This window comes from Nothoprocta perdicaria, unplaced genomic scaffold (genome assembly GCF_003342845.1).
Source record: "Nothoprocta perdicaria isolate Ctin4 unplaced genomic scaffold, notPer1 scaffold_62, whole genome shotgun sequence".
NCBI classification, from domain to species: Eukaryota; Metazoa; Chordata; class Aves; order Tinamiformes; family Tinamidae; genus Nothoprocta; species Nothoprocta perdicaria.
In genome coordinates, this window is record NW_020455888.1 from 979,988 (window position 1) to 998,583 (window position 18,596).

General features: G+C 40.7%; 1 protein-coding gene across 1 annotated transcript in view; it reads right to left on the minus strand.

The window, feature by feature from the left end:
- The window catches only part of ATP8A2 (ATPase phospholipid transporting 8A2), a 273,938-nt gene that overhangs the window by 209,036 nt on the left and 46,306 nt on the right, over positions 1-18,596 (minus strand). The window contains exon 23 of the mRNA XM_026049801.1: positions 13,637-13,701. Within this exon, the coding sequence (XP_025905586.1) occupies positions 13,637-13,701 (65 nt within the window). The remainder of the gene's footprint in view (positions 1-13,636; positions 13,702-18,596) is intronic.

Genomic DNA, 18,596 nt, shown 5'->3' on the forward strand with positions numbered 1-18,596 from the left:
ATTCTGTGGCCTATTAACCATCTTCAAAAAGATGGTATCTGCTCACCATCTTTTTGGGTCAGTTTGGATACTATCACTCTTACTGATAGGATCTCAGGTAGAAAAAAACAATCAGCATTTCATAGGTGTCTTAGGAGTCTCTTTCCTGAAGGGCCACAGCACGGGCTGTGAAGGATCCCAGTTGAACACAGGCTGCACCTCGCGATTGAGGCACTTACCTATTCAAGGTCGGCATGAGACTAAGTATCTACACCACAATCATGGTTAAATGAGCTAGCAGCAAAAGACCCAGAATGGAATACTGTACAGCTAAACAGTTCTTGCCTCAGGACCAAGATCCTTTCCATCAGGGATTCACCTCTTGTTTATATATATATACACCCTATGGCCTTACTTTAAACACAGATACAAAGGTGGTCTGAAGTCCAGCAAAGGCTTCTCTAGAGGCTTTAAGGGTGACAGTTCTTTGTTTCAATATTTCATATAAAACTAAAAGAAAAATAACTTTCTACTGAAGAATTTTCTACCTAACTGGAAAGAAGCACTAACGAATCAGAAAATGCATGCAAAAGTACACAGAAAATGCAACAAGTACACATTAGCAAAAGACTGCTAGACTGCAAAGCAGACTTTGGTATTTCATTTGAGAGGGCTATTTTCCATGAATGGCTTCATCTGAAATCTTTTCCATATAACCATTCATCAAARAAGTATCAGGTGAAGTACTTCATACCAGATAAGCAACTGGTACTGCTTGGCAGAGCACGTTAATAATTTAAGTTACAGTATGATTAGTTTGAAGAAAGAAAATTTCAATAATTAGATTAATATTATAGCTTGCGAATTTCAGATTAAAGAAAGAGAGATGGCCAGGATGCTTGCTGTGAAGCACAGTGCCACAGGAAAGGCAGGTCTTCTTGAGAAAGACTTTGAGTCCAGTGYAGAAAAAAATCTGCTTTTGTCACTTGAAGACCTCTGTGGATATGCCCAGGTGGGCACCCACTTGGCCATGGCAGGACAGGCTAAGCGCTTGCTTCCTCTCAGCTGTGACAGCACTGCTTCAATATAAACATACACAACAAGCCCAAATATTAGTCAGCTCACTGAGTATCCTTTRTTTAAGGCCAATTTGTTAAACTACAAACCCTTGATTCCAAAGCAACGCTTGGATTCCATATAGAACACTACAAATCAGAAGCCCATTAGTGTAGAGGGGAAAAAAATTATAAAGTCAGGCTTACAAGTCAGGCAAAACGAGACCTTGCAGCCATTTTGGCAGTGCTGCTTCCCAGTTCAAGGGTTCAGCAAGGCACGAGAGCTGCAAATTAACCCTCAATGCAATGGGAGTTGCTGCCCATGGTGTTTAAAGGCCATTGAAACTGAACTTGCAGTTGACAATTACATTCTCAAATACCAGGACCAACAGGAGCTGCAGAAGAACAAGACGTGTTTGTGAGTCCTCAGGCTTCTAGATTATGTACCATGACAAAGACAATAGACTAATCACTATACACCCCATTTGTTCTTGAGCCTATCAGTGGCTCAGCACTATGGCACGCAGCCAGTCATTCCATATGCACTCGCATATCTATAGCCAGCAACAGCACTGCCTTCAAAGAACTGATTTATCTATTTTATGTTATGCCCCCATTATGCTCACACTGAGGTCAACAGCAGAACAGTWACCCATAACCCTCCTGAAGGAACTGCACAAGCTGTTGGATTTTTTCCCCAAAATCACCTAGCTGAAAGCCAAAAAGAGAAAGTTACCTCCACTATGCTACATGGTGCACTTGYACATGATCAAATTGTGTGGGGCATTTTGTTTTCTTTAATGAGTACCTTACAGAAAGGCATTAAAAACAGAATTCTCCCAGTGACATTCACGCAGCCCGTTCCTGACAGGTTAGTAGCACAGTGCACGCTGCCAGTCGGCTCTTCCATAGAAAGATACTGCTATAATATGACTATACCATAGGATAATTCTTGAAAGGTTCAGACAGGTTTACAAGGAGTATATTTTAACCCTGCTTGCTATTTTCTAACTGCATGAGATTCTCTTAATTGGGTCAAGTAAGCAGAATATTTTACATTGCTTATTTGGAGCAGCAGTAAGCATGCTTTCTACATACAGAATCCAGGAAAAATGGCCCTCTAACATCACTACTTCTATTACATAGAAGAGTTAAGCATGTGAAAACTCCAACATCGAAGCAGGGAACCTACTGCAAGTCTTAGTCTGTGCAGAAGGATTAATTCTACTGTTTAGGCTGGCTTGACACCAAGAAAGGAAAATTGCTCATGCAAATGGGAGGGGAAAAAATGAAACAGCAACAACCACCCCACATATCTGTGTCACTTGGATCCAGGATTAAGTGTTGAAAAAGCCCGTATGAGCAAGGTATCTCTCCTCTCTAGTGACAGAACATTAAATAAATACAAATACAAATAAACAAATATGCAGATAGAACAAGAGTATTTAGTTCTCTCCCTTCAAAGGAAAAAAAAACTGGACTGTTTCTATAGATATACAATATTAACTGTCAGTCAGCAGGTTCAGTACCTGTAACTCCTGTATTTGTCTACAGATGAACAACATGCATTCTCTTGACCATGCTTCCCTAATTCCCTATTATCAAGCTTTAATATAAGAATGGGTAGGAAGCATTTCATAGACATTTTCTCATTTAATAAAATGCTGTTTTCACTTATTATTGCATTTATTATGCATCCTTGAGTTTCCACAGCCTCTTGTATCTGTTAGAAGAAAGAAGTATATTGCAGAAAAGAAAATATTTTCAGGCCATACAGATACTTCTTTAACTGTGCAGGTGAAGCTCTTTTATTTTTTGCTTATACAACAAAACAGATCCATATAACACTCAGAAACGAGGTGCTGGAGGATATACCGTCAGCTGTGTAAAGGGGCACTTGTTCTCAGCTATTTCTTTCTAGCATATCACATTTATTAGGAAAAAAGCAGCAAATTTCAGATGGATTTCAGATGGATTTCTTCCTTTACACTTTATGTGTAATATGAGTTATTCTGTCTTACACGACAGCAAAGACATCAGCAGGATGAATCTCCACAAATAAAGTACCTGCAGCCTAAGGCTGAAATACCTTTTCTGAGTTGAAGAAATGAAAGATGACTTAAAATAGACTAAAGTGTGTGCAGGTGTGTACTTGGGTGCATGTGTGTGTTTTTAATCCTCCCCAGTGCTTCCTTCCCTTGCCCTTTSCTCCAAGTCATAGAAAGTGAAGTTGATCAGAAACCTGGCCTTGGAATTCCTAAAGGTCCCTGACTTCCTTGAGGTCCAACTGSCCCCATTTCCTTCAAAGAAGCTACAGAGACAGAAAATATGAGCACAAAAGCAGCACCACAAGTAACAGAAATGAGTCATAATGAATGCTGAAATGGGAAAGCACAATACAACAAAAATACCTGCCTAACTCAATCACTCCTCATGGCTCAAGCCTATTAATATTATTTCCTGGGGAAGGGAAACCCTTAAGTTACACAGTTCTATGTGTACTTAAACCAACAAGTCCAGGTAACACCAATATTCTTTCATTTGTAATTCTTCATAGTAACCTCAAGTTAAAGAAGCTTCTCACGCAGAGCTGTATTTTCCACATACGCACAACTAACTTTCTGCACAGATTATCAAAAAAAATCTAAGGTTATGAAAAATTATTTGAAAAATATTCCAATATTCTTGTGTAACTACTCACTTGTTTGATGGCTTTCTTTCTAGATGCAGCTTTCCCAATTAGCTCCCTCTGAAAGTTCCCCCTAGTACATGCAATAGTTGACTCTAATTATAGCTATATAATATAGATATATAGATAGATTTATCTAKAGAGACATATGCATATTACGTGTCTATATATAGAGAAAGAGATATAGACATAATAGTTGACTCAAGATGCTAGACAAGCTCTCTCCTTGAAGGAGAGACAAAGATTTGCCCAAACTAAGCTAGTCCACAAGTTCTTATCTCAGATTTTCAGAACAGCAATTCTGGATGCAAGTAGCTATCAAATTTTCAGGATACTAACTCTGAATGCATGTGTGTGAACCATAGCAAAGAGAAAAAAATCCCCATTTTCCTGTCCTGTACAATACACAAGGTCACCTTCAACCTGATTCTGGGCMCTAGGAAAGCAGTTTATTCATATAGGAAGTGGGCTAGGATTTAAAAGGAAAAACACAACTGCACAAACCAGCACTCATGTACACCACAGAGGGACGCATTTTCTGAGTCAGCTGTACAGCAGATTGACTTGAACTACAGAGAGCAGCTCAGACATAAGATAAGCCTCATAATTACACGGTTGCCAAAAATGTAATTTTCTGTGCAAAAAATGGTTGCACAGAACTGCATTTCTAGCTTCAGATGTCTTATCCTGGGCACCTAAACAAAAGCACCTATCTTTACTTTGACTATTTGATATATGATTTAGTTTACCCAGGACCAATTGATGGATATATTACAAAGTATTAGCACTATAATTTGTTGTACTCTTCCCTGCTCTTACACAGACACCTTACTGCCATGCATTCTTGGTGCTAAAACCAAAGCACAGTTAATAGACTAAAATAGACTAAAACTAAAGCACAGTTAATACCAATGGACCAGCATGGCTTCACCAACAGGACACAGACATCCCTTCTTTCAACAGCAGATGAATCAAGTTCTAAAAAACAAATGCCCTCAAGTTTTCCCAGAGTTTTAGAAGTAGTGTCTCCTGCCGTTGTGCTCAATATATATAAAGCAAGTATATTTTTGCTTGTGCTAAAAATTTCCTGTAGTGATGCTACAGGAAGCCATAAAGTCATACAGATCTTTCAGTCCTGATGATAAATATAGCATGGGATACACTAGTGGAACCAYACATCTGGCTTGAAAGCAGCCATGACTGATAAACATTTTGTTTCTGATAGGTGTAGTCCTCAGGTTTTCCTCCTTTTCATACAGTTCTAGATTTCCCAGTAGTTATTTGAAAAGGTCTTAGGCAGTAATCCAGCAACATCTGTTTATTTCCAGTATATCACTATATCTAAAGACTAGATAAGAGCTCTACTTCTAAAAAGATCCAGAGCAACTTAAAGGTACGATTCCAAGATGATGTTCAAACCCAGAAGTAGCTAAATACAGTGAAATATAGTGTCCGTTAATGTGTTTTACTTCATAGAATTTTTTTCACTCTGTTCAAAATTTTGAGGAAGAAGTATGCAAAAGTGAGGGAGGACCACGAAAGCCATTAGATAAACCTGAGGGCATCCTCGTGCCTATGAGATTTGCACTATAAGTTGTGGAATTTTCATAGCCACGTTACCCTACAGGACAGGGGAAGCTACCAACCAAATAACAGAGTTTTCTAGCTCCTCTTCACTCTTCAATGATAAACTACAAATTGTCAGCGCACATAAAGCTCCCCTGAAGATGCTAAGTCCCATTTCAAGACGTCAGACACTGACTGTGGACACTAAATTATCTTACGTAGCTGCACGTTCCTGCTTTTTGGGAATACCACAGAACAGTATGGTAGCACAAATGGGTTATTCACGTTCAGTAGCTCATGTGAACAGCAAGCATATAAAAAAGAGAGCTGAGCAAGCAGAAAAAGCAACTTCTGCTTCCACTCATATTCTTTTGTTAGACAAACTACTGGCAGGAGTCACTGGCACTACAAGTCGTCTTATGCAGGAATATCAGCAGGCTATTTAAACGCAGTCCAGCCTCCTTCTGCTACATGCAAAATCCTATTTTTTAGCAAGCTGATCAAGCATTAGCCATATGTTTCAACTCATACGTTGCAGTGCTGAAGTCCTCAGTGAAATATTACTAGCAAAGCATCCAAAATCCCTCTTAATCATCCTGATACATAAGAGTGAAAGGAAAATACAAAGAGCAGCACTGCTTAGTGCATTTTCTTATAACTCTCACTCCTAGTTTTTAAAGAGAGCAGCCAGTCTTTTAAGAGTAATTTGTGCACACCAGCTTGACACACAGAGTTCAATAGATGCCAATGGATTTTTGCAAAAACTACTATTTGGTAACAGCCATTAAACCCCAAAGTACTAATGGGTCTCCCAAATAAACAGTTTCCTTCCTCATACACAGACCTTCACAGTAGCATGATAAACCCTGGCAATCTAGCCTAGCTTTTGAGTAGAATTCATGCGACATCCAAAGTAGCTCTTCAAATGTGGAGAACTTAATACCACTTGCAGGCCACTTCCTAATCCAAATAAGGCCAAAGTCTGTATTCCCTACGTAGACATGCAGTTGTCACTGCAGCAACTCTTTCGATGTGGTACTTTTCTATAAAAGTTCCTGCTGCTTTTTCCTTTATTATATAAGTATTAAGCAGCCCTCAACTCATCTTTGTGCAAAGATCAGTAACAAACTTCAATATAAAGTTTCAGGATTGTCCTTAGCAAAGACATCCCAATAACTTACCTGCCTTTCTCACTCACCACAGAATAAGCTGTATTTATTACAAGTCTTGACTTCCTACTGAAATGTGGAAAAATTCAAATCCACTGTCACATTTCACACAAAGTCATTAGATTGATTTTTTGGGTTGTTTTTTATCTTCAAAGCCATTTACATGTTTTTGGAGAAAGCTATTTGTAGTCTAGAGAATTGAATGATTTACATAAAAAGCAATGTCACAACATGGATTATTTTGCCTATTCACTAGGGTAAAGTGCTAAACAAAAACCTCAACTACTGCAAGAAATATCTGAACTAATAGGTCAACTTTACATAATTGGCTAAGCTTCATTTTTAACAAGTGATGAGAATATTCATTAAATAAGTTATAGACATTTATCTAGTTTTAACCAGTCTCAACTCATCTTCAAAAGAGATTTAATCACCACAATTTCTACAGTGCTCCGTTGTCAGCGCTGCACAGTGGGTAGCCTTTATCTTTAGCACAGATCAGAACAGTAGTATCCACCAAAAACTAATTACATCTGTGATCTTCAGCCACTCAGCCTGAAGCAAGGCCTCTGTCCTGGGCTTTCCCTGTCCCACCGTGCCTTCTTTGCTTCCCATCCGCTCTTCCTACTCACAATTGTGGGTCAATGAATAACCCTCCTGAGGACACCAGTCATCAGCAATGATAGCTTTTCTCAGCCTTTCTTGCAATTCCTCCCATCATGAAGCATTTCCAGATGATGTTCTTCTACTGCTCTTTTCTACCTTCCTGTACTTACCRAAAATTACACATATGAAACAGCATAAAACAGGTCTGCATTTACAGTTTGTAGATGTTAATCATCCAATCGATCAATCAATAAAATGCATGTGCACTGGAAGAAACATTATCACTAAGAATTACACCAAGGTAGCTACACTCAAGAAACATGTATGTTTAAGCAGGTGCTTCAAACAGTTCTACTGTGCACTCATTTAATGGGTCTTTAGATCTTCATAACCACTGATAAAGCACCAGCTGAGAGCTGCACATTTATTCCAGAACACTTCCTGGAATTTATTCCAGCGGGACACTTGCTTCATTTATGTGAGCAGAACTTCTTTACAACAGAAGACTTCCCAGTTTCAGAGTTGAATCACCCAGTTATACCTAAATTTAGTGTAAGAGCCAACTGACCGAGCTCCCAGCTCTTCCTTCGACAGCACTGAAGGGCAAAAACATTTCTCTAATACTCAGTACTTTTATCTCAGGCTTTTCAAGRTCTCTCCATGGGTGATATCTCCTGATATCCCTCCTTTAGCTTTCCCTCCCACTTCTCTCACACAATTCAGCATCTATGAAACCCCAACAAAGGAATTTTGTTCAGATTAAGAGCAACACAATAAGATTTTGTGGTGTTTCCAGTTTAATGGAGTCCATGAAGTATGCCCAAAGTAAATCTAGTACCTGAAATATTTTCACAAAAAAAAAAAAAAAAAAAAAAAAAAGCTTTATAAGCTTTAATAAGAGAAGGAAAGAATGCATGTGTGTCCATGCATTTTTAAGTCTATAAGGAATAAATATTTGCAGATTGTTATGCTAAGTTTCTGGAGTTCAGCTGAATCAAGCCAGGGATTACTGTTTTCTATTCCCTGTAGTTTTCTGAAGAGAACAGAAATGATTGATTTTTCCCTCAAGTGCATGATTTAGAAAAAAAAAATAGCTATCAAAAACAAGCAGAGACAGTTGTTCGATCCCATCTCACCTGCTGCTGCATGCCAAGGAGCAGAAGGGGGAAAAAAGTCACACCAAGGGGAAAAGGTATCAATATTTAAAGGCTCTAAGATCAACTTGGACCTTGTAAAAATTCATGTTTAGAATTAATGGATTTCAGCAGTGGAATGCATTAAATATAATACTAAGAATTTCACTGCAAGGATCTCGTATCGATACATTTTCGGGTAAGGTGGGAAAAGCAATCATTTCTGCTGTAGATATAACCCACCAAGTAAGTATTACTATCGAGACCTCCACATGAAAAATTAATAATGAGACAAATACTTTAAAGTTACAAGAACCAGTGTTAATTATTAAAAAGCACATAAAAAGTTATCACATTTATTTAGATTTACAGAAAATTGTATTCCTTATTCACTACACTTGTGATAAGTGTTTGATCATGAGAAAAAAACATAAAATTACTTTTAAAAAAAAAACAAGATTACTAAGAGAAAGCATTTCTGATATACCAATTCAGAAGCTCCTTAACTCTGCTCCTCTGYTTTAGAAAGCAGTTTGTCATCTGAGCTAAAGCATCGCAGTCCCCTGCAATATTAGGCATGTTTTCATGACGTGCCATTYGATCTCCAGTGTTCTTGACTTTCAAGACCAGCAGCTGCCATCTTCCTGAGTGCTTCCATAGACTCAATGCTTTCTAAAAGACTTCTGATAATGCCTAAATTTATAGCTAGATTTCATAAACAGTCTTCTACATACTTCATCTTTGAATAACTACCAGATTATACTTGATGAGAAGTCAACAGAAGACAATTAGTACATGCAGCATTCATTTTTTTCACAGAGAGGATTTTTATGTAATGTCTAGTTAAAAATGGAGTAAATTTTAAGATTTGCTACTATTTTATCTACAGCTTTTGCTAAAACCTATCCACTTACGAGTATCTTGTGAAGTACTCTGCATTCCTCAACATGCATCAACTGTGGTCATGTTTTACAAGCTAGTTCAAGTATAAGATTTATACTTACTGTTGAAACATTACAAGAATACTGATGTGTGTTGTGTCTGAAGCAAGTTCCCAACTTTGCGCAGGGGGAAGTTTTTAACAATCATCCCTTTCCAAACTCAAATCACTCCAAAAACAGTCACGACCCTTTCCTTGGAGCCTCAGCAAAAAACATGTACAGCTGAGATGAAGTTTGTCATCTTCAAAACTGATTTATCTCAAGTCACGGGATCAGAAGAGAGGTTAAAGTTTTTAATTACCAACTTCAGATTATATTCACAGATTCACAGATTCACAGAATATTTAAGGTTGGAAGGGACCTTTACAGATCATCTAGTCCAACCTTCCTGCTCAAGCAGGCACACCTAGAGCATGTGGCACAGGGTGGCATCCAGGCGGGTTTTGAAGACCTCCAGAGTAGGAGACTCCACAGCCTCCCTGGGCAGCCTGTGCCAGGGCTCTGTCACCCTCACAGTAAAGAAGTTCCTCCTCACCTGGAGACGGAACTTTTTATGCTTCAGCTTGTGGCCATTACCCCGTGTCCTATCGCTGGCCACCAGTGAGAACAGCCTGTCCCCTTCCTCCCTGCATTCTCCCTTCCTGAACTTATACATATTAATCATATCCCCTCTGAGCCGTCTCTTCTCCAGAGAAAACAGGCCCAGCTCACTCAGCCTCTCTTCATACGAGAGATGTTCCATTCCCTTAATCATCCTGGTTGCCCTTCTCTGGACCCTCTCCAGAAGCTCCACGTCCYTCCTATACTGGGGWGCCCAGAACTGCMCMCARTACTCCAGGTGCGGCCTCACCAGAGCTGAGYAGAGGGGCAGAATCACCTCCCTTGACCTGCTGGCAACACTCCTCCTGATGCAGGCCAGGATCCCAYTGGCCTTCTTGGCCATGAGGGCACACTGCTGACTCATGGTTAACTTAGTGTCAACCAGGACTCCCAGGTCCCTCTCCGTGGAGGTGCTTTCCAGCAGGTCAACCCATAATCTGTACTGATGCCTGGGGTTATTCCTCCCCAGGTGCAGGACCCTGCACTTGTCCTTATTGAACCTCATGAGGTTCCTCTCTGCCCAACTCTCCAGCCTATATTATTTCAAAGCAGTAAGGCTACACAAAGAAAAAGCATGAAAATTAAAGACCCCAATCTCTTACACTTTTTAGAGCTGCTGTAGTGTCAGCTCACATATTTTTGTTTCATGAAAGAGAAGCCAGAAGGATTCAGCTCAAATTAAAAGGAAACATTGCTGTGCACAGATTGATCCCCTTTGCTGTTTCTTCCCTCTCCCTGTTCTCCTCCTCACCGTATTATCATGTGCACCAGGCACCCCGTACCATTAATTTGCCAAGGCAAATCTTCAGCACAGAGTTCTGCAAAGCACCTTGAACACTCTGTGAGAGAGAATCCTTAGGCAGGTGTACTCTGATCCTAGCAGTCAAGCTTCAAAAGTCCTAGCATCTTACATGTTGAAGGCCAACTCAGGAGTTAAGGTACTCAACACAATGTGAGTTCTACGCAACATTATGATGCCAAATTAAAACCAGAAAGCTAAGAGTAGCGGCTGTGCTCTTGTTATGCCACACAGCTCCTCACTCAATTATGTAGTGGGAGGCAGTGGCCGGGAAGTGGGGGACAGAGACGTTTCCCTTTTTTTTATGTAGGGATTCTAAGGTAGTCCTGCTTGAGGGTTGATTAGACTGAGAGTTTCTGAGAGTGTATGCTGGCAGCCATTGGGCAAAACAAGAAAAGAGAAGAGAGGTTTTATTGTACATTAATCTATGTAGGATTAGGATGTTTTTCTAGTTCATTCTCCAGCTGACCCATGTGATCAGAGACATACAAAATCACAGAGCCTCATGTTACTGATGGGCTAAGCCCTGATCTCATACTTCATAGGTGTAATAACCTCTTTGGATTTGAAGAACAGATCCATTTTAATGGACAACATTCTGTAGAGTCAGCTAGTTTCCCATTCCTGCCCACTCTTTTAACACCAGCACAGAACCCTTGTTACTTTTTTTCCTTTTAAAAAGAGACATCTTACACCTTTTTACTCGATATTTTCCTGCATTGAGACAGCAGGAGACCTCAGTAATATTTTCCAAATACTTTACACATGAAAAAAAAGACACACTGCCATGAAATTTGTCTGTCAGTACATACCCTGACTGGTGTGGATCCGTAACTGAGACCACTTGTTAAATACATCTGCCAACTCTTCCACATAGGKTTTTTCTACAACTTTAAGAGGACAGATCTGTATTAAAAGTTTTAAAGTTCTGATTTATATGAAATAGATTATCTTAAACCGTAAAGTCTGAGATGACTTTAAATCCTTTTAGATTGTCAGTCCAATTCAGCTTCCCAGTTTATTGCCTTTTGCCTTTTTCTTTTCCTCCCCCTCCCTCTCTAATTATTTTCTCCTTTCTAGCATACCTGATTACAAGGTCTCATTTCTCTTTGCAGCTGAAGTCAGCTTAAGACCCCTGAAATTAGCTTTTAATTTTGGGGGGTATAACAACAGTAGCAGCATAATGTTCTACATTCAATTTTCCAGAGGTGTCTACACACTTCAGTCCCCAAACTGAAGCACTACTTTCCCTGTTGCACTGCTCTGCTTTAGGCAGCTTTAGTGCCTCCTCTTCATCTCTCTGCGTTGGAAACAGGAATAACAAAGCAGCTCCTCGTATCCTTCAGCGCGTTTTTCTGCTCCCCAATATTGAAGTTCCAACAAGTTTCTGAGCATGCAGAGCCTGATGTCCCCTCCCCACTCTCTTGTCCTTTGATATGCTCTCTCTTTCAGGTCTACTACTTGGCCTTTCTTTATAGAAGTATACAGATGTGTATATATATATGTATATATAGAGAAATTTTATATATATATATATTTTTWAAAAATGGTGTCCCAATACAAACAGCTGACTCAGAAAGAAGACATTGATAATGGAGCAGGGAGACTGCCAGCTGTGCTGCTCTCTCAGCTGCTTACCTAGCCTGCCACTTACAGACCAAGCTGAAAGAGCTRTGGTCTTAATCAGTTCCTGCTAATGCAGTATTTTTATATCAGGTTGGACCTACTGAGTGGCCACATGTCCCCATTTTCTCATGTTTCTCACCAAGAACTGCAGACCCCTGTTTCAGTGGAAGGTGTTTACTATGGAGCCAGTTGCAGCATAAGGAAATCCTCCCAAAAGTGCCATACCACTGCTCTATAGCATGGRTATCTTGACCCTCAAAGCACATTAAAGAAATAATCCTGAATACCATAAAGACTATTTCACAGAACATATTTAAAAAGAGCAAGATACAAGTTAAAAGACCATGATAATGACTATGAGTGTACTCCCAAGAAGCRTGAGGTTGCACTGTGCAACTGAACAGGATAGTCCTGAGGCTGCAAAGCCGGAACAGCAGGAATGTCTGGAAGGGCTGAAGTCTCTTGATGAAGTCTACTTCATTTATAAAGCAGATGTCTAAGTGGTATCCAAGGATTCTCTGGCAACTCCTGCAACCCAGTGGACTAGATCAGCAGACTGTGAAATACCAGAATCCCATACAAAGAACTCCTGAGTCTGAGCTAAAAACAGTCCAAGTTTCTGTTACCTTGGTTAAGGTAACTTCTGTAAAGTCGCTCAGAACTGACTGGAGAGCCACAGCCTGCGAGGTGACCAGCACAGCAGCATCCCTGTTCTACAGGTTGTCCAYTTTCCAGCAACCTCTGACACTGAGACATGGTTCTGCCTCTCCTATTTTAAGTCTATTCCTCTGTCCTAAAAACACCTCCAGTGGCAATCAGATGTTTAAACAACATCGAGGGCTAATATTGTTGTTGAAACAAACTGAAGTGCTTGTATCTTCCCAGCATAAGACAAAGAAAGCAGGTTTTTCCTGGTTATTTTTGTGCATACCTAAGGAAAATGGATATCACTGACAGATCATTTTCAATTCTTAAATCTTAAAAGCTGCACACACATGACTTCACATGTTTGCCTAAGCAACACACTTGCTTAGGTGAAAGTTCTGTCTTCAGTGTTGCTTGAAACAAAAGCAAAACACAGTGTTGCTGCAGCAAGACTCACTTCAAAACAGAGTTATTTTAGCTTGTTYTTTTTGCCTTTCAAATACGCTATTCCTATATTAAAAATGTAAATTGCAACCATATTCTTGATGGTGGGCTGCACATGCCTACTTTGCAACAGATTCCAACTCATAGACATAACTGGTTGTTTCTTCTGATACTTTTAGGTTGCTAATGAGAGATCACAGAAATATATTTTGCACAATCCACCACTGTTTAGTATGCCTCAAATCTGATGAGCAGTAAGTTCCTAAAAAACCCATTGCTTAGGCTAAAGCAAAGTGAGAGAAGCAAATGAGAAAGGCCCAAAGCGTTTGCTTTTGCCAGCACCGCCCCCTCCTGCCAAGGACACCAGAATTTGCTGCTACTCACGTCTAAAGAATCTTCATTGACCAGGATGAGAGACATGCTCTGTGAAATGAGCCTGCAAGAGTACCCTGTAAGAGAAAAAGAAAAAAAAATCCTTTTTAAAAAAGGCTATTACACTTGAGCTAAACCTCAAAGGGAGCATCTGTAGGTCAGACTAGGATATGCAYTTTGAGCAGTTACTTTCATCAGAGAGGCTGCTGGAAGTGTTGGTGTGGGGGGCACATTSCAGCTTGACACATCTAACAGCACAGGCTGCATTTTCATCTGCAGTTTCAAGTATGTGGCGTTAAAAAATGTTTTAGCTGAATAAAACCATTATTAACTAAAGAGCAAAAGTAAACACCTGTATATCCACAACTTTGTTTTTACCTATATGAAGGCAGAGCCTCTACACATCATAGGAACAGATCTGAGCCTGCAGCTGTAGCTACGACCCATGCCTGGGAGCACACACATGGCATCCTGCATCCTCTAGGCCCCATACATTTACTCCTATATGTATCTTTGCTAAGTATTTGTGCTGTAGGAACGTTTTCACTCCTAAGGGTGATGGTGAAAGTTCTGAGCTTCACCAAGAACTGGAGGCCACGCACTGYGCAGCCTCCAACTCCTACAGGCACCCGGCCGCTCCACTGCCTTGTCCCTAGAGTAGGGCTGGGGCATGAGAGAGGACAAAAGCAAGTTGCCATGGATGAGAGAAGTGGAACTGCTCTAGGATATCTAGGATATCTCCACCAGGACAGGAAAATTCAAAGCAAAAATGCCAACAGAGAAAAGAGTCCCTTTTTAAACTTATTTTAAGCAGTAAGAACCAAAGACTAAAGCACTGCTCCATATCCTCAGACTGGCAATTCCTCTAGCACAGGTTTGTCCCCAGCATGAGACAAAGTGACCTGCAAGAAGCCCATCTGGCATTTTCAGGGCGCACACTTTACTTCCCAGCTCACACTATTGACAAGAGGCAGGTCATAACTCATGTCAGCCTGGGCCTCCTGCATCATCCCAGGAGCTCCTGCGCCTTCCCGAGGGAGCAGCAGAGCCACGTGGCTTCCTAAAGCAGCAGCCACATCTACTGCCAGGAGGAGCACGCGCGTCTTCTGCGGCTGGTGGAAACTAATGGGAAAGGAAATACAGTGAAAGCATCTTGCATTCCTACTGTGCTTGGGCAGGAATGAATCACATCATGAATCACAGTAAGCCCAAGAACTGATTGTCCTAAAATGAGGCCTCAGGAAGTCGATTCCCCCATTTGCTTTGGCTAAAGTGAATCTGGAGCCCTTTACAGCCTGAGAGGAACGTCCCCATGGAGAAGCACTGCAGGGCGGCCGGGTCAGAAGCAGAACAGGAGTACAGTCAATATAACAACATTAACACACTTCACAACAGCAAGAGCACAACTGGAGCACGGGTTTGTTTGCTGTGGGATTTTTGGTTCCTTCGGAAGGCCATTGGGGCTCATCAGCTGCTGAGTAAATCATCTCCTCAAGCTACAGAATTTTGTAACAACTGGTTTAGTGCTATATGTATTATCCAGGGCCTACATGATGCATGAATGGCTTCTGTCAGCAAACCAAATCCTCTCTCTTTCTTGGTGGAAGTCATACCCACTCCACAGGGAAGCACCTTCAGGCAGCAACCTTGATTATTGGCAAAAGTTTTGTTCCTGCTCACTTTCATAGCTGGTGGGGAGTATGATGGTATCAGAAGCAGCAACTTTGTGGAAATATTTTGGTATTTTTATTTTCTTATGTTAATAAACTGCAGTTTGCTTTCTGCATTAGAAGAGGATACTGAAGGATGATCAACTAATGCACACCTGTGGAGAAAGCTGATGGAATACAATCTAATAACTGGTACCATGAAAGCTTTGCAGACTTGATGATTTCTGCCMGGGAACGTGGCTTTAACTGACATGGTACCAAACTGAGTCAGAAAGCGTCAACAGGTACCGACAAAACACTGACTCCAGAGAAAAATCAATTCAAAGAAGTTGGCCATTTTTAAAAATTAGTCCCACTTTTTTCTTCTTACTGAGGAGAAAAAGAGGGCATCACAAATGAAATCACTCCCCTCTATGCCAGGACTATTCCTTCCCTAGGGAATGGCAGCAGCTTTGTGCAGCAAGCTGTTACAAATTCACTATAACTAATTCAAAAGGATTTTCTAGCAGGATGTGATTGGAACAGCAGCTGCAACAGCTAGCTATGATTTCTAAACTGCTGCCCACTGTTTCCTTTTACAGCTTCCAAATCAAGCAAGACGCCATTTGACAACTGGAGCTGGACAAAAACATTCTGGGGAAAATGCTAAGAGGCTCTTTGGTGTTCTCGAAATCACCGAGTCAGAAGAAACCAATCCTGTCACCTGAGGTTATTTTGTATTTTATCATCGCATTAAACAGGTATGAAATTGAGCTCAGAATGGGAGGCTAAAAGTCAAGCCTATCGCCATTTTATAGGCTATTTACACATCAGGCACAATTTGGGGATTGGGAAGGTGTTAAAATCTAGCATTAGTGTAAAATAAAGTACTATCAACTGTGCCGCTAGAAGCAAAGTTTGGAGTCCTGSTTTATACACAAAGCCTTAGAACAGCGAGTTCTGGCAGCCCTAACTGCAATTGAAAATACAGACTTTAAGATCAGAGCCTATTTTTTGCCCATGCTTTTGACTAGAATGAGATCAAGCCCTGGCCTGAAGCCAGGGAGAAAATGCCAACCTGCACTTGCAAATTGACGTCTGGGTCTTTAATTTAAAAGCCTGACCATGAGTCCAGGAGGCTGATGGAGGAGGTACTTCTGGGACCTGCTTCCTTTCAGGTGCCCTGGCAGCAGGATTGCTCCTATCAAGAGCTGAAGATCCGTCCAGGTATGGAGCTCCATAGGTCCATAGGTACCTCCATACCAGAGGCATAAAAGGCCCTCACGTGAGGCAAGCTGCTTATCCTGCACGTTTATAAAGGGCACCTAGGCCCTGCTCGAGCCTTGCCAGGGATGCAGGGAGAACCCTGGCACTGACACACACGCGGGCCCACGCTGCGAGCAAGGCGCCAGGAGCAAAACCTGCACACACAGCGAGAAGGCGGGAGGGTTAATAAACCCACGGAGCATATTTAGACCTGAAATATATATGGGTTCTGAATCTTCAGCTGCGTGTTTACCACTGTTTTAGTAAGTTGTGTAACAAAAACTGGACAGGTGCTAAACATTTGTACTTACATCTTGAACATTAAACCTTAAGAGTCTCCAGAATGTTATTTTTGAGTTTTACACTAATAAAGGGAGTGATATTTTAGAAGATGTGAGGGAGAGTCTTAATCTTTAAGTTCTCATTGCACCCAAATAAAAGTAGTCTCAGAGTCACAGGATGGTGGAAGGGACTTCCATTTACAGCTTTGGGTTAGGTATTTCTGTACGGCTTGTGCTCTGGCTACCTGCCATTAATTAATATATTAATTTCAGAGATTTATATAAATTTATACATTTTTTTAAATTGTCAAAAATTTTGCTTTGTTCCTCTCCAAAATCAGCCTGGCTGCCACCCTGTGCCCCATGCTCTCAATGTCCCTTCTTGAGCAGAGGGTTGGACTGGATGATCTCTAGAGGTCCCTTCCAACCTTGACCAGTCTGTGATTCTGTGACATGCAATTCAAACCAGATGTAAACCATTTAAATCTATTGCCTACCCTAAGCCATCCCCCTTATTCATACTAGAGCTGCAGCAGTGCAGAAAATTGCTTCCCTTTTTGTACCAAATTTGTAATGCACAGCTACATGAAACTTCATTCAATGATGGCAAGTGAACAATAACTATAACTAGTCATGTAGATTACATGCTGAAATTCCACTTTAGTTAATATAAGTGCATGGAGAGGTAGGACTAAAACATCTGCCACCTCCAAACTCCACCTTCTCTCCCCACCCTTCCAAAAGGAGCAAGCCCTAAGCCTTGCTAAAGACAGCGTAATTTCATTTATAGGGCACTATCGCTCTTCCAAGAGAAGCTTRAAATGCAGAAAGCAGAGCCGTCCACATGCAGTTCCCTGGTCATCTTTGTCCACACAGGTGGAGAACCTTCAAATCAATGTTAACTTAAGCAGGCTAAAGAAATATCTACTTCAACAAAAGCAGCTTATGCTGTTAAGAATTCACATATCCTACACATGTGCACCTAAACAAACTCATTTGCAAATCTGCAGGCAATTGTGGATGGCATTTATGTGGGTTAATTTGAAGCAGCTTGGATAGGCAGAGTGTTCTAGACTTTAGAAAACTCTATGCAAGTGTCTACTTAGTTCACAATGCATTTTTTTGCATTGCAAATAGTGCAGCTTGTCAGCTAAGATGCATAAACAACCTTGAGACATAAGGATACTCACTCTGTGCCTTGACATAAACAACACATACTAACCATCATTCATGTACTCAGGAAGAGCAGCACCACATTCCAAGTTAGACATGACACACTCGACTAACAGATGTGTTATATAGGGTGACAGTAAAAGTAGTTATTCAAGCATCCATCTACTACCACAAACAAGGCCCACAAGTTGTAAGCTGTATGTTTTGTATAATCACATATCCCACCACAGCCAAAACTCCATGAAAATCTAGAATAAGCAGTCAGGGTAAGAATGTAACAGACAGGGCAAACTGTAAGACAGTTCTAAAACATAACACACAGTAAAGCTGAAACATTACAAATGGGTTGAGACCCTACAGTTTCCAACAGAATGTCAAAAGTTACTGCTTCTCGACAGAAATTGAATGTAAGCTTGAAACTAGTAAAGTGTTCATTTGTCCTTAAAATCAGCAGAACACAGTCTGCCATTCAGAGCAAAGGTTTTCTCCAAAGCCATCATTTCTCTAAACTGAAGGCTACCATGTACCCGTTTGCTACCTAGGAACCCCTCTATCAGAAACAGGTTTGTTTTTGTGGATGGCAAAAGATCTAATATGTGACCA